The 16,367-nt window shown below is 43.4% G+C and overlaps 1 protein-coding gene across 2 annotated transcripts in view; it reads left to right on the forward strand.

The window, feature by feature from the left end:
* The window catches only part of OSBPL1A (oxysterol binding protein like 1A), a 1,951,189-nt gene that overhangs the window by 134,083 nt on the left and 1,800,739 nt on the right, over positions 1-16,367 (forward strand). For both annotated transcript variants that reach the window (XM_085605749.1, XM_085605748.1), the window contains exon 3: positions 2,711-2,792. In XM_085605749.1, coding sequence (XP_085461875.1) covers positions 2,711-2,792 — 82 coding nt within the window. The remainder of the gene's footprint in view (positions 1-2,710; positions 2,793-16,367) is intronic.

Consider the following 16,367-nt stretch of genomic DNA (forward strand, 5'->3'; position numbering starts at 1 on the left):
CCTGGACTCGTTTGGTGTAGTCGGGATATATTGATATGGGGTGTCTTTCGAATAACAGTGGCCCATTCGTGCATATAGCCTGCAGGATTACATCCCTGTCCCTATAGTTGAAGAACCTGGCAATGAGGGGCATCAGCGGCGCTCCCGGTCTCAGAGGGGAAGCCAGGGATCTATGTGCTCTCTCTATGTTGAAGAACTTGGACATTTTTGGGGCCAATTCTTTCTGTGTCCATTCTTCTAGGAAGAGTTTGGCCAAAGGGCCTTCAACTCGTTCTGGAAAAACTCACAAATCTGAGATGATTCCTCCTAGACCTCGCTTCAGAGTCTACTGCCTTTTCATCCAAGTTCACTCCTCTTTTCTGGAGCGCTATGACAGTGTCCCTGAGGGTACACATTTTGGTTTGTAGTGTGACTAAATTTTCCTCAATGGTAGTTCTCCTGTCCGCCAACTTCCGTAGATCCGTAGTAGGTTGACGTCTATGGCCACTGCATCTATTCTGTGCACCATGTCCTCACGTGTTGACTGAATTGCTTGTAGTACGTCTAGCAATGAGGGAGGCTCCTTGTCACGCCGAGGGTCTCCATTGTCGCCCCCCCAGCATGCTCTCCGCCCGAGTCTCTGGACCTTGTGGGAGGGGAAAGTTGTAGTTAACATTATTTTATTAGCTTGTAACTTGGCGCCCTTATCTTTCACCATGTTTAACGTGTGGCAGGGTATTATGGAGTGTCATCAGGTTCTGAGTGTCTGTAAAAAAACTTCTGCCGCTCCTCCTTAGCTGTGCCACCGGTTTACGTTATAATCACCTTTCCTGCACGTTTAATATTCCCTTCCGTGAAGCTCTTGGTGGACTCCTGTATTAATTAGTATCCTTTCCACTGCTTGGGGCTCTTTGTGTGTGGTATAGCGCTTCTAAACCCTGGGCCTCAATGTCTGATCAATTGTGCTAAGAGTTCCTGCCCCTGGTATAACCCGACTTCCACTACGTCTCCGTTGCCAATGGATGGGTGGCTTCAGCTAATTGTTTTTTGTTTTACTTTTTACCCCAATCCGTGACTTTCGGGCGATGGTAGACTATGTTGGACTACTGGTTTTCTAGCGATTCTTGCCTTTGTGATTGTCCGCCCGTCCGTAGCACGGGGTGCTATGCAGCTGGGCTACTTCCTCTCTGCCTCTTTCACGGAGATCCTCACCTTAGCACCCACCACTCCTCAATCTAATGCACCCATTCCACACTTCTTCCGTGGTCCCCTGGATCTCTCCCCTCTTGTGCCAGTGTTCCCCTCTGGGCAGTGGCTTACCGTATTTCCATGGTTTCTTCTCCGGCCCCGGGACGCCCGACTGTTGTTCTTTAGGCATCACATTGGGCTGCCACTCCGATCCCCTCTTCCTCAGGTTCACAGTGAGATCTGTGTCGTGCACTCTGACTTGATGCTTCCCCTCCGAAGCACCTTAGGACGTCGGCCGGGAGCAGCTTTGCCTCGCCCTAGCTGCCCGGCTCAATGACCCTCTGTGTCTCTGCCTGTAGGCCCCGACCTGCCGTTTCTCCAGCGGTTTTCAGGCCTCACAAACGAGGCCCAGGGGCCGGACGTCTGCCAGCTTAGACGCCACACCAGGCCGAGGCAGTCGACCCCCTTCACCGGCTGTTTCTTGTTATCGGCCGGATATTTCCTCGTTATTTTCTTCACTGAGTGAATGGGACAGGGACAGCAGGCCCCTGCCGAGCACAGTATTCAGCAGGTCGGCCCTTCACATTTCTAGGCCCGGCCCCGGCCTTCTCTGTGTCCGGGCCTAGGCGAATTTCTAACCCCCTGACTGCTCCGGGAACTGCTTCCACTGGGTCTGCGCTGTCTCATAACTACTCAGCCTGTTAAGAGTTTCTCACCTTCAGGAGTTCCGGAGCCTCCTGGCCTCCGGGCAGTTTCCTTCTCAAACGCGGCCTGGCGCTGACGGGCCTGTCGCTCCGGCCGCCTCTCTTGCAGGTGCGCCCCTCCGATCAGGGGTTATCGTCTCCGTTTGGCCTACTCGGGTGGGTAGTATTATTATTTTGGGGGTCTCCGTGGACTATGGTTCGGATTATAGAAGGATTCTGACAAGAAGTTCTGCTGTTGCAGGGAGCTTACTCGGACATGCCGGTAGATCACGCCCCCTTTAATTAGTGCAATTGTCTGTTATATCGTCTCAAAACTTTTTTGAATAGTTTGATTTTTAAACCTACTAATGGCCAATATGTGTTGCTCAAATGTAGAGGTAGCTTATAGTCATCATGTGGTTCCTGTGGTACTCCTGGTTACCACTTCCAGCAAAAAAAACCCAAATATTTTTCTCAACCATCTGTCGTGGGCGTTCATTACAAATTAGTCTGAAAGTGAGGTATAGCTGCTGGTGCTCAGGAGGGGCAGCTGGCCGCATACGATTAACATGCAGGGTCCTGGGCGCAGGTCAGTTTACATTTTACACCTTACAAATTCATTTGTGCTCTAGCAACAGAAGGATGGCAAGTTTCAAGAACGTGTTAAGTATTTGGCTAGGAGTACATCTGGAACCAGTCAATTAGCTTGTTTATTTTTGTAAGCTGATGGTTAACCTCGTTTCTGTAATGGTTACACAGCTGCCATTTGAAATTACTAATGGCAAGGGACCGGTTTGCTATTTAACAAGTGAATATTTCCAGAAATTTGGCTACAGGAAGTCCTTTGTGTTTGCAGGTAGAAGCAAGTCTAATTTGGGTTGGACCCCACTACACCTTGCCTGTTACTTTGGACACCGATCTGTGGTGGAAGATCTGTTGCAGGTATGTATAAGTTGTGTACTTAAAATAATGATTAATAATAGCAATGCAGGTTATCCGTGGTGGAAGCATACCAACTGAAACCTTTGTGTAAAATCATGAGGAATATTGAAATTATGTGTTCTCCACAACTTTAATCCATGTGGATGCATTTAAGGCCCACTTCCCTTAGCTATATATAAATAGTGCATTCCTAGCACGAAACAAAATGCTCCAATGACTGTTATTCCGCAACAATGTAGCTTTGCCCCTTCCTACTTAGAGGAAATGTATGGTTGCAGGTTATAATCTAAAGACCTAAAATATGACTGCATGCAAAGCTCCGAACATAGCGTCACATCAGTGTTACAATACATACTTGATATTAAAAGTATCTTAAACTGTTCGCAAATAAAATGCCTTACCAAATACCTAATCGTTAATAATCAAAGGGAATGGATCACTTGTACCTGTCACCAGGGTTCGGGTGGTTGTTTCCGATATTTGGTAAAAAACCCTCATTCACGTAAAGCGGTTCAGGGGCGGTATATCTTGATTCTCCGCCTTGACAGCATCATCATGGGGTTTTCTCTCATGCTTCCTCCGCCCGGAGGGAACCACTGGATGTTACAGTAGTGATCAGAAATGAAAAGTAAAAAAACAAAATTGTGAAATGCTCATGTGAAGTGAAAAATTATGTTAAAAAATTCCTCATGCTGCCTGGACTCAATTTTATTCCGTTCGGTGCAAGGGAAAAGAATAAAATACAGAGATGTGCAGAAGGGACGTGTAAAGAGTCCACTGCACTTTTAGTCTGAGTGGTTGGTCGACATGTTTCAGCCCCTAGAGTGCCCGAAAGGGTCGGGGGGCTTTCTTCAGGAGCTCTGGAAGATGTGATGTGCGAAGGAAATGGAAAATATCCAAAACCAAGTTGGAAGTTCGAGTATTACTCTATGGAACTTGAAAGATGATAATACCTATGGGGGGAAGGGAGAAGAAAGAAAATAGAAGTACGGGTCCTCGTTAGTTCAGGGAGGCCGAGGTCTCCGTATGATGAAGCTGCGCTAATAATACAATAGCACTTAAAAATGGCAAATCTTTAAATACAGCATTGTTGTATGGTTTTGCAAGTGGAGTTCGAACACACAGCAGGTAGGGGATTAAGAGGCACAAGGAGCAAGTATAATCATGGCAGGTCTATGGCAAAAAATAGAAATTCAAATGCATACTGTTAAAATGACAAAAGAGGGGTAATGATAGTCTATGTAAATGGAAGGCACAACTTGGCCGGTTAATCGCACACGAACATACAAAGCTGCATTTTGCACATTCCATAAAAGTCTGTGGCAAATAGTAAAAGGTCGAGTGTGTATTGTTAAACTGACAAACAGGAGTAATGATGGTCTATGTAAATTCTAAACGGATGCACTGTGTCTATTGAGAGAAAGGTACATCTTAGGCAGTTGATCGCACACGGACATACAAGGCATGCATTCCGCACAATCCATAAATTACTCTAACAGTGCTGCCTGTGCGGGTGTTTGTCATGATGTTGAAGGGCTTGGAAATACATGCAAAAACGGAGCCTGGGTTCCGAAAGGTATATTACTGAATAGTGCGGCATGGAGCAAACAATGCAGTGCGCGTACCTTCGAAAGCTCAAATTCAAGGCTTCGTGGAGCAAACGGGGGTGTGTATTTACTGTAAGGGTGGAAGAGCGATAAAGAAAGAAGAAAGAAACAGTATTTTAGAAAAGGAGTCAAAAGGTACAACATTACGTGTCTTCTCTGAAGTCTCTGAGTAGCTGTTTCTTCCTAGCGCGACTTGTGCTGACGCTGTCTTCCTGTTCCCGGGAAAGACCCGGGAGGCGGGATTAAATATGCCGGTATGTGTGTAGAAGACAGACTCTTAATGAATGCATTGCGAAAAATATGTATATGGAGGTGAATATGGAAGTAGAAAATAAATAAAGATAAGAATAGGAGTGAAAATAGATATTTGTGACCGCAATGGTGCAGATGGTTAAGCACTCAATAGGGGTTAGAATGATATCGTCTTTGGTGAATTAGTTAGTATTACATTGGTGAAATGATGATTGCTCAAAAGTGATCCATTCCCTTTGATTATTAACGATTAGCTGGAAGCCAAATGGATCACAGCTCCTTCTATCTCCCACTACATTGATTTAAATATATGGAGCAGCGTGCAGCTGTGGGAGTTTAACTTCCTTGAAGTCTCTATATCTTTTTAGAAGGATCAGGTCGATCTTGAAAACTAATATTCTTGATCCAACCTTCATTTGATGATGGCTGAGAATTTAGGATTAAGTTACTCTGCAGACGAGATCAGTGCAATCCTTTCCCTTCCCTATTTGTTGCAAGATTGAGATCTTACACAAACCTTAGCACAAAACAATGACTGGGACCTATAATCTGAGGACAAGAGAGAAAAAGTAAAAACCGCTATCCATGGTGTCATTATGATGGAGTATCTCCGCGCAAATGCTGCACCAAAAGGCCTCTGGGTACATAATGCTCCAAGGATCTTTCTCCAAGACTTAGCTTTCAGAAAAGACTGGTCAGCCATTTCATGGAAATGCACCAGAGACTACCTAGTCTTGATAATCAAGACTGCAACCAGAGAAACTGAAGCCCTTACAATCAAGATACAACTAAGTGAAGCTAAACTTAAAAATATGGTACATATCACGGTGTATAAAAAGAGGTTGGAAGAGATCAACCGCGAAATGAACGAGACCAAGGACTACCCAACACAGAATAAAATTCAGAAACTAGGCAAGGATCTTAAACGATTTTCCATGGAGAAAATGCATCCCTATAGCAAAGATGATTATGAAGCACCAGACTGCCAGACCGACAATGACTCTAGCGGGAATTCTTCTAATAACTCAGATTGGAGTGGGGAAGATACCACACAAAAACGCAGGTACAGAGGCTCAAACAGACGCCAACAAAGGCGTAGACCGAATACATGGCGAAATCCAAACTTTGGGTAACATCCGCCACCCTCTTTTCCACCCTTTTGCTCCAAACTACCAAGGATGGATCAACCCATACCAAACAGCACCACCACAACTAGGACCTTACGTGGGACCTTACACACAACAGTTGCCTTTTTTAGAGAGAGGCCGAACCAACCAGAGAGGGAGAAGGAGAGGCGTCACTTGGAGAGACGAGTACTAACCAGAAGCATGTCCAACATGCCCAAAGAGAAACCAAGTACCAGCACGATCCGTTAATATTCAACCTCTCCAACATCACTCTCTCCAAAGAACAAGAATCTGTCCTCAATAAAGGACTAGGCTTTGTACTCACTCCACCTTTTGAATATTTTCAAACTACAATGTGAGGTCGCCCAATTCTGTAGGACTCTCACACTGAAGGCCTTCTTTCAAGATAAAGAAGACAATCCCAATACAGGAGATACCCCATTAAGACCTAAATCCACCTTCTGCCCCATGAACCATCAAATCCCTGTAGAGATCCAGGCTTTTGAGCAAGCAATCATGAAGGAAATTAACGAGCTTGACAATCAAGTCAGAAAACCCTTTATGAACACCACAATTACAGGAAAAAAAAGCCCTGGAAGAACTCCAATTACATAAGGACATCATCATCAAACCTGCGGACAAGGGTGGTGGCATAGTTATACTAAATAAAGAAGGTTACGATGCACAATGCCTCGAGTTATTATCCGACAGGAAATTCTACCGAGTAATAAAAGAAGACCCTACATTGAGATTACAAAGAACCATTAACCTAATGGTAGAGGAAGCAGAGACCAACAGAGGGATCTCCAAGAATGAAGCCTCATTTTTACGAACGGACTCCCCACGAATACCTTACTTCTACTCTCTCCCGAAGGCACACAAGGCCAGACAACCTCCACCAGGACGTCCCATCGTATCTGGCATTGGGTCAGTTCTTGAACCCCTCTCCCAGTTCGCTGACCAATACCTTAGACCAATGGTACAACGCACACCTACTTATTTGAAAGACACTCGTGACCTTCTCAACCTATTGAAAGATCAGACCTTTACTAGTGACACTATGCTACTTGTGGGATTAGACGTGGAAAGTCTGTACACGAGTTTACCACAGCAAGAAACTCTAAACACCCTTGAAGATCTAATCTTTGAACAATACTGGCCATACCACACACCTAGACACTTCGTGTTGGAATGCTGCAGACTGGCCTTCACCGAAAATTATTTTGAATATGACGGCACACTTTACCAACAATGCCACGGTACCTCCATGGGAAGTACCTTTGCCCCAAGTGTGGCGGGTTTCTATGTGAGCAATTTTGAAAGCACTTACATACAAAATGACAGGAACCCATTCCTTTCTAAGATTCTTTTTTGGAAAAGATACATAGACGATGTCATCATGTTCTGGGAAGGCTCAGAAGAGATCCTACAAGACTTCTGTAAATGGATCAATACACAAGACCAATGTCTCAAGTTCACTTACAATGCAAACAGGGAACGACTAGACTTTCTTGACCTCAATATCTATGTAGTGAACAATGTCATCAAGACCAAAACCTTTTTCTAACCTACTGCCAAAAATAGCCTTCTTTCATACAATAGCTTTCACCCCCGTCCCCTGATAGAAAATCTGCCTTATAGTCCATTTCTCTGCCTAAAACGGAACTGCAGTGAACTCAAACAGTACAAGATACAAGCACAAGACCTTTGCACAAAACTTTCCAAACGTGACTACCCTATTAACACAATCAACAAATGCAAGAAGAGAGCAAGAAATCAACCGAGAGAGAGCCTTCTAGACACGACACCAAAAACTACTACACCTGACAAATTGACTTGTGTTACTACATATAGTATAGTTAGTAACACAGACTATAACGGGTACTTTAAGGTTTAAGAGAAAGGGGGGAAAAAACAAAAAGAATGCAATAGAAACCTCTATCAAGACCTAAATTACTGTTGAAAAGACCTCTTCAGGTTCTATCCTGCCAACAAATAGTCTGTAACTAGAAAAAAGTTAAAGTAAATACAGAATAGTTTTTTTAACTTATTTTTAAAAAAATTTTTTTACCCAAGAATTATTTGATTAAAAGGATTAATTAGAAAAATATTTTGGGATTCATCTTCAATGATAACATCTGATAATTTGTACACAAAAAACATATATTACTTATAATCCATAATAACAAATAATATATTCATAAATATAAACAACCCCACAGCTCCCAACACAAATACGTTCTCACCATACTCACTACTCCGTACGTACATCAATCATCCTCATACTCATAAAAATAACATAAGATTTAATATGATTGTAGTTAAGGTCTTGGCCTACGCGCGTTTCGGTGGAAAACCACCTTCCTCAGTCGATAAAAATGAAAAGGTACCTTTTCATTTTCATCGACTGTGATGTGTAGACTTTGCCGATAAACTGCCGGACGTAGTTGTGAATACGAATGAAATATTCTACAAATAAGACCCATCTTGTCTCTCAGGGTATTTAATTGGAAATTGATAAAAGCTGCACAATCTGCCATTTGTCGACTTGGAATCAAAATTACAACTCCTATAAATATAAATAGGAGACCGACTGGCAAAATTGGGGACCTTGAGAGACACGCGTGTTCCTGGCATAACCATAGTGAAGACGATTAGAATCTACACTCGAGGTCCACACACGGCCACCAGAACCAAGGACAAGCCCAGTCACGAACACCTTATGGGCCTTACCACCAGTGATCGGTCATTTCCCTTGCGGACACTCCTCCGTGTGTAACCTGACAGAAATCACCAAAACCATAGAGCTGACACCTAAATTGATCTGGACAATGAGACAACACACTAATTGCAATATGACGCACGCAATTTACATGATTACCTGTCCCTGTAATTTCAGGTACATCGGCATGACTTGTCGCAAAGTCAAACAAAGAATTTGCTAACACAGGAGCAACGTGAAGTGCAAACGAGGAACAACGAAAATGAGTAGCCACTATATTTACCACCCACATACTCTGAATGATCTCAAATGGATCATACTTGAACCCTAACCTCCAAACCATCTAATGCAGAGAAGTTACTCTTTGAAAAGGAACAAAGATGGGTGCACCGTTTAAAGACAAATCAAAAAGGAGTTAACGATGATATTCCTTGGTTGAGTGCCTTGTAAGAATCGACACCCCATTACCATGACATGCGATCATGAGCCCTTTTTTCTATCTTTCCCTATGTGCAGCAGACGTAGCCCTTCTACATGCAGTATATATTATATGTACTGCCATACAGTTAATATACCTGGTGTAAGATTATTAGTCTTGTTTTTTGAGCAATCGTCATTTCACCAATGTAATACTAACGAATTCACCAAAGACGATATAATTCTAACCCCTATTAAGTGCTTAATCATCTGCACCATTGCTGTCACAAATATCTATTTTCACTCCTATTCTTATCTTTATTTATTTTCTACTTCCATATTCACCTCCATATACATATTTTTCGCAATGCATTCATTACGAGTCTGTCTTCTACATACATACCGGCATATTTAATCCCGCCTTCTGGGTCTTTCCCGGGAACAGGAAGACAGCGTCAGCACAAGTCGCGCTAGCTACAGAATCGCGGTAGGAAGAAACAGCTACTCGGAGACTTCAGAGAAGACACGTAATGTTGTACATTTTGACTCCATTTCTAAAATACTGTTTTTCTTCTTTCTTTTTCGCTCTTCCACCCTTACAGTAAATACGCACCCAGTTTCCTCCACGAAGCTTTGAATTTGAGCTTTCGAAGGTACGCGCACTGCATTGTTTGCTCCACTCCGCACTATTCAGTAATCTACCTTTCTGAACCCAGGCTCCGTTTTTGCATGTATTTCTAAGCCCTTCAACATCATGACAAACACCCACACAGGCAGCACTGTTAAAGTAATTTAAGGATTGTGCAGAATGCATGCCTTGTATGTTCGTGTGCGATCAACTGCCTAAGATGTACCTTTCTCTCAATCGACACGGCGCATTCGTTTAGAATTTACATAGACCATCATTACTCCTGTGTCAGTTTAACAATACACACTCAACCTTTTACTATTTGCCACAGACTTTTATGGAATGTGCAGAATGCAGCTTTGTATGTTCGTGTGCGATTAACCGGCCAAGTTGTGCCTTCCATTTGCATAGACTATCATTACCCCTCTTTTGTCATTTTAACAGTATGCATTTGAATTTCTATTTTTTGCCATAGACCTGCCATGATTATACTTGCTCCTTGTGCCTCTTAATCCCCCTACCTGCTGTGTGTTTGAACTCCACTTGCAAAACCTTACAACAATGCTGTATTTAAAGATTTACCATTTTTATTTGCTATTGTATTATTAGCGCAGCTTCATCATACGAAGACCTCGGCCTCCCTGAACTAACGAGGACCCGTACTTTTATTTTCTTTCTTCTCCCTTCCCCCCATAGGTATTATCCTCTTTCAAGTTCCATAGAGTAATACTCGAACTTCCAACTTGGTTTTGGATATTTTCCATTTCCTTCACACATCACATTTTCCTGAGGTCCTGAAGAAAGCCCCCGACCCTTTCGGGCACTCTAGGGGCTGAAACATGTTGACCAACCACTCAGACTAAAAGTGCAGTGGACTCTTTACACGTCCCTTCTGCACATCTCTGTATTTTATTCTTTTCCCTTGCACCGAACAGAATAAAATTGAGTCCAGGCAGCATGAGGAATTTTTTAACATAATAATTTTTCACTTCACATGAGCATTTCACAATTTAGTTTTTTTACTTTTCATTTCTGATCACTACTGTAACATTCAGTGGTTCCCACCGGGCGGAGGAAGCATGAGAGAAAACCCCATGATGATGCTGTCACGTAGTGAGAATCAAGATATACCACCCCTGAACCGCTTTACATGAATGAAGATTTTTTACCTAATATCGGAAACAACCACCCGAACCCTTATGACGGGTACAAGTGATCCATTCCCTTTGATTATTAACGATTAGCTGGAAGCCGAATTGATCACAGCTCCTTCTATCTCCCTCTACATTGATTTAAATTTACCAAATACCTATACAATTAAATGTTAATGTGGTACTGCAGTCTGTAAATGTACTAAATAAAGGTTAATGAAATTCTTGACAATTAATACGAATCAAAGTTAACATTTTATGCATTTCAAGTAGTTTTCTGTGCCTTAAATCTAAACATACACCAAAATAAATCCTTTTATAATGGAGAAACATGTCTGACATAACTTTAGCCATTTTTGTCTGCTTTGCTTTGGAGTTTTAATTAACAAAAGAGAAGGTGGGGACTTTGTGTTTTGTCCAGCCATCATTCAAACCTAAAATGCAAAAAGAACGATGGATTTAGGCCCAGATCTCTGTAGTGGGGTGAATGTATGACATTGTTCTACATTCTGTCCATCAACTGTTGTTTCTGCATTTGTCACCCTGAGTGGGAAGGGTATGCCCAGACGTGGGTCCCGTGCTCTCCATGCCACTGGAATCAAGCTATTCTGGCTGAAGAGGGGTGAAACCCCGAAACCGATCCTAGGATGCTTGTTTCCAGTCCAGGGAGGACCTGGCTTGGCAGTTCGCGCTGGACTGTTCCCATGAGGCACAGGGTCAAGACTGATTTGCATATGGCTGGGTTCAAACTGGAATGGCATGGTGAGCAAAAAAACGATGGATTTAGGCCCAGATCTCTGTAGTGGGGTGAATGTATGACACTGTTCTGCATTCTGTCCATCAACTGTTGTTTTTGCATCATTAATAACCTAACATTTTTATGGATGTTTCCAATTTGAAACCTGAAACATCTATTTGATCTTTACTTTGAGGTGGTACAAAAACCCAAGCAGTAAGTCTAAACGAACATTACACCATCTAGATTTCTATGTCTTGAAATGTACACTAAGCTTTAGAGAAGTGAAATAATCCTAAATGTTGGACAAGCTAATAAAAAAAAAAACAGGTTGCCAACAATATAGTCTAAAACACTGATTAAATAAAGTGGGGGTGGGGAGGCATGTACTATCCATATTAAGGTGTTGAGTAATACAGAGAAAGGGGTATGCAAGCATAAGTGTCAAGGTAGTATTCCAACCCTTATCCTGAACTCAGAGTTGGAATCACTAATTAACAGCCCTAACTGTTGGTTTAGAAAGAACAATGAAGGGGTTGGGGTTAAAAAAGCATAAAAGTTTGCTCGAATTTAGTTGCTCTTCTGTTTAGAGCAAAGCAGACCTGTGTGCCTAGAGATGAATGTATTTGCATACCTTGATGACTGAAAGGTTTGGGTACAACCAAGAATGTTCTAGAAAGTCCTATCTTGGGGGTCAGAGCATGTAAAGGACTGGTTTTACTCCACCTGTGCTTGAGTGCTTTATTTTCATACTTTTTTATGGCAGTGATTTCTGACTGAGCATAATCTTCCAATTTGGACAAACTAGACAGAAGTTTGTTGCTATTTAATATGTACATTTGGATGATAAATAAAATCCCAGCTGTATTGACAACTTTGAAATGTTATCACAGCTGACTGGTAAAAAAAAATGTTCTGCCTTGTCTTGAATGAGGCAGAGACATTACATACTTACTGTTGAAGATTGAAAGCAGTTTTGTTCAGAGAAACTAACATATACACTCTTATGGTGTTGAATGCTCTTGAATCAAAGGTCCCTGACCTTAATATAGTGAAATTATCACATCAGTAGGCAGTAGCAAGTCAGATCTTTAGCAGCTTGCTTGTGCTGCCTGGATCAAGTTAACTTTGAACAAGTTGAAAAGGGTGAACTTGGTGTTGTTACTCTCATCAGTCTAGAATGGGGTTGGGACAGTTTATTGCATTTCCAAGCTGCACATTAGTGTGTTTGATAGCATTAACATCAAGGTCACTCTTTTACAGTAGAAGATAAACGCTTTTACAATTGACCAAAGACACCATGACTAAATAAAACTGTATGAAGAAACTGCAGTCAGAAAATAGTCCACCATGCCAGTGGAAGAAATTGAACAACCAGTGACAATGTCCCTCCAGCACCTCACTAGGATCAACAAATTAACCACCAGGATGGGCAAAATATTCCACTAATACTAACGGACCTCCAGTGTCAAGTACCCCCAAAAGAAAGCACATAGGATTCTAAGAGAATATCAAAATCCAAAATACCAGTTGTAATGGGGATTGAGTATCTCTGTAAATCACACTCCAGGTTGAATCAACCTTAATCCGTAAAGTCTAAACTATGGTGTGCTACCCAAAAGTATCCAGTGGCCTAGGATATGCTAGATGAGTATTGCATTCAGACAGCTGTTGGTTTCTTCATTTTTTGAAAAACTTAGTTTTATTGACCGTGTTTGTCATTTCTCTAATGTATTAAGCATCTGCCATTTCTCCAGTATTGGGGTATCTTTCATAGATTCACATGCTTGAATCATTCCCCGTCGTCGGAGTGGGAGTCCCACGGTACATAAAAATAGCTATAAATGTGCACAACATAGCCATATCATAGGTGGAAAAAATCTTCCACCATCATGACTCGTCCAAGTCCTTATATATAGTCCAAACCACAGCCAATCAGGTGACAGCACCCTCCAAAATGTTCTCCCCAGAGGCTCAGGCTCTCAGATTTTCTACTGCATGTCGTGTGAAGGGAGTCTCCCTGAGCTCTGCTCAGTACTTCTCAGGTTTTCTTCAGAATTTCTTCATTTATGATGTCTTCTTCTAAGAAATCTCTCTTTAGACCTTGTGGGAAGCCCCGGCTGTTTTCTGAAGACCCCCACAAGAAGTGCATTTACTGCTTGTATCCGGATCACCAGGTGAGAGACTGCAAAATCTGCAGGACTTTACCTCCAAAAACACTGAGGGACAGAGAGGGACATCTACTTCTGTGGCTACAGAAGATTAAGGATCAAGACAACCCTTTATCTGAAGTTGGAAGTATTTCATCTGTCAGGGCTGCTTCCTCTAGGAAGAGGACTAGCGACAGATTTGACCTCTCCTGGGGCTAAGGTGTTGAAAAAACTGCACACCTCTAAGAGTGCTGAGTTGCCTTCCACTTCCAAAAAGGCTCCTCTACCTACTAAGGGAAAACTTTGCCCTCTACGCCCCTGAGAAAGACTGTGAAGTCTCAGCCTTCTAAACCTATTTCTGACAGAGATTCACCTCCGAAACGGGTTCCGTCGTCGACGAGCTCGACGACTACCTCCTCGTCGGCGAAGCCTGCCGTCGACGACGTCTACTGCAGCCTTCTCGTCTCCAAAGCCTCAGATGATACTGTTGTCGGCTTCCTCGCCGTCAATGCTGGTGTCCGTCTCCGTGAGACCAACCACGTCAGTCACTGCCCCCTTGTCAATGAAGAAATTAAGTCTATCGTCAACGCCCCTCCGTCGACGAAGAATAAGAAAACCTCTTTGACGATTGCTTCGTCGACGGCGATTGACTCGTTGACACCGATGGCCTCATCGATGGTTGCCTCGTCGACAGTTACCTTGTCGACGGTTGCTTAGTCTATGCCCACCTCGTCGACGACTGCCTCGTCGACGCTGCTATCTTCCTGCACTGATCTTCAAGTTTGGTCATCGTCTACAGCCACGGTATCCTCAGACATCTGCGGTGCTGCCTACACTATTGCAACCGCCAACGACGGCACCTTCCTTGCTTCAAAGGCACAGATCTTCCTTAGAGGTCCTCTCTCCAGTTCACACATCACTCAGTAAATTGCCTCTTGCGTTGCCCGAGCAGTTACTGGATTATGGGGCAGATGAGGATGAATCTGAGGAAGATGACAGATTTCGTACTGCCAGGAGCCCTTCAGAACTCTTCATTAAATACCATGACGTAGATCAAGAGGAGGAGTACTATCCTGACACTGCTCCTCCAGCTCCAGAGTCAAACCCTACGGCACAATTGCCTCTATCACTTCTGAAAAATCTGCAGTACATGCTTGATGACTATTACTGCCGATTTCCTCCATCTGAATCGGCTTCTTCTGTACCACCTACACCCGTTCCTCAATCTTCAACTGTGTTGAGGTCGCCCAGACCAGTTTCTCTGGTACCTTCGATGTCTCATCATCAGGAAGCCCACACCACGGATGATGACAGAGAAGGAGAATTGAATGACAGATCACTCCTTACAGAATGGGATGACTATCGAATACAAACGCCGTCTCCTTCGACGCCTGCTCCTGGTGACTCTCCTCCAGTTGACATCGGAGGTTTTCATGTTCTGATGGAAAGAGCAGCACAACGGTTCCTTCTTCCCATGGAAACAAAGAAGGATGATTGTTTCCTTTACGATTTTAAAGACCAGTAGAGGAAACCAGTGCGAAGTATTCCTATTATTGACTTTATTTGGCAGGAAGGACTGAAAGTCATGCAAACTCCTGCCTCCATTCCGGCGGTCCTGCCTTGCCTTGAAAAGAAATATAAGGCACCGGATAGGCCAGCCGAAGGCAGATTCCGTTTTTGCCCAAGCCGCGTAACGCCGAGCACCGAATCCCTCCTCTCCATTGTCTGCTCCCCCAGATCGGGATGGGAGACGCAGTTGGAAAAAAGGTTTCGACCATGGTGGCCACTACTGTCCGTGCAGCTAACATACTGGCCATTCTGGGCCGCTATGATTGACAGGTGTGGTCTGACATCTCTCCTTACATCAAGATGTTACCTGTGCCCTCCAAGGCGGAAGCGCAAAAAATCTTCAGGAGGGAGAACGAATCTCGGCTGAGAGTATCGATTCTGCTGTGGATGTTGCGTCTACGAGTTTTCGGCAACTGGCGGGTGCGGCTGTCCTGAGGCGTCAGGGCTGGTTGAAATCCACATCATTTCGTCAGGAAGTTCAGACGAAAATATTAGACATGCCTTTTGACAGCGTGTCTCTTTTTGGTCAGCATATTGAAGAAGCCCTACAAGCCATTAAGAAAGATACCGAGACAGCGAGATCTCTTGGTACTCTTCAGTTTCGAAAACTGCCATTTCGTGGCACCAGAGGCCGTGAATCCTTCTCCAGTCGAGGAGGCTATAATCAGTCAAGGCAATACCAGTCCTATCTGGGTAACCAACGTTACTCCTCACAACGACGACAATCCTTCAGGCAGCAACCAACTACGTCTTGTGCACAAAACAGGAATAAGTCATCTTATGCGGACAGAATACATCTAAGAAGCAGTGACCACTGCCACCTGCTCTACCTCTCAATCCTACAAAAGTTGGAGGAAGGATCTCCCGTTTACACTCAACCTGGTCTGCTATAACGACAGACAAATGGGTCTTGGACGTTGTGGCCAGAGGCCACGTTCTGTAGTTTACCAAACTTCCTCCACATTCTCCTCCCAAAGGCCCGCCTCCAGCTCATCTCACAGAGCTTTTCTCTCAAATCAATTTGATGTTAAAAAAGGGAGCGATCGAAGTGGTTCCAAAATTACAAAGAGGCTGCAGTTTCTATTACAGATTTTGTCTAATAAAAAAGAAATCTGGAGAATAGCGCCCCATCTTGGATCTTCGTTCCCTCAACAAATATCTCAAAAAAACAATCCTTCCGGATGTTGACTTTACAAGAAGTCCTTCAGCTCCTCTC

The sequence above is a fragment of the Triturus cristatus genome, chromosome 5_1, assembly GCF_964204655.1.
Source record: "Triturus cristatus chromosome 5_1, aTriCri1.1, whole genome shotgun sequence".
Taxonomy (NCBI): domain Eukaryota; kingdom Metazoa; phylum Chordata; class Amphibia; order Caudata; family Salamandridae; genus Triturus; species Triturus cristatus.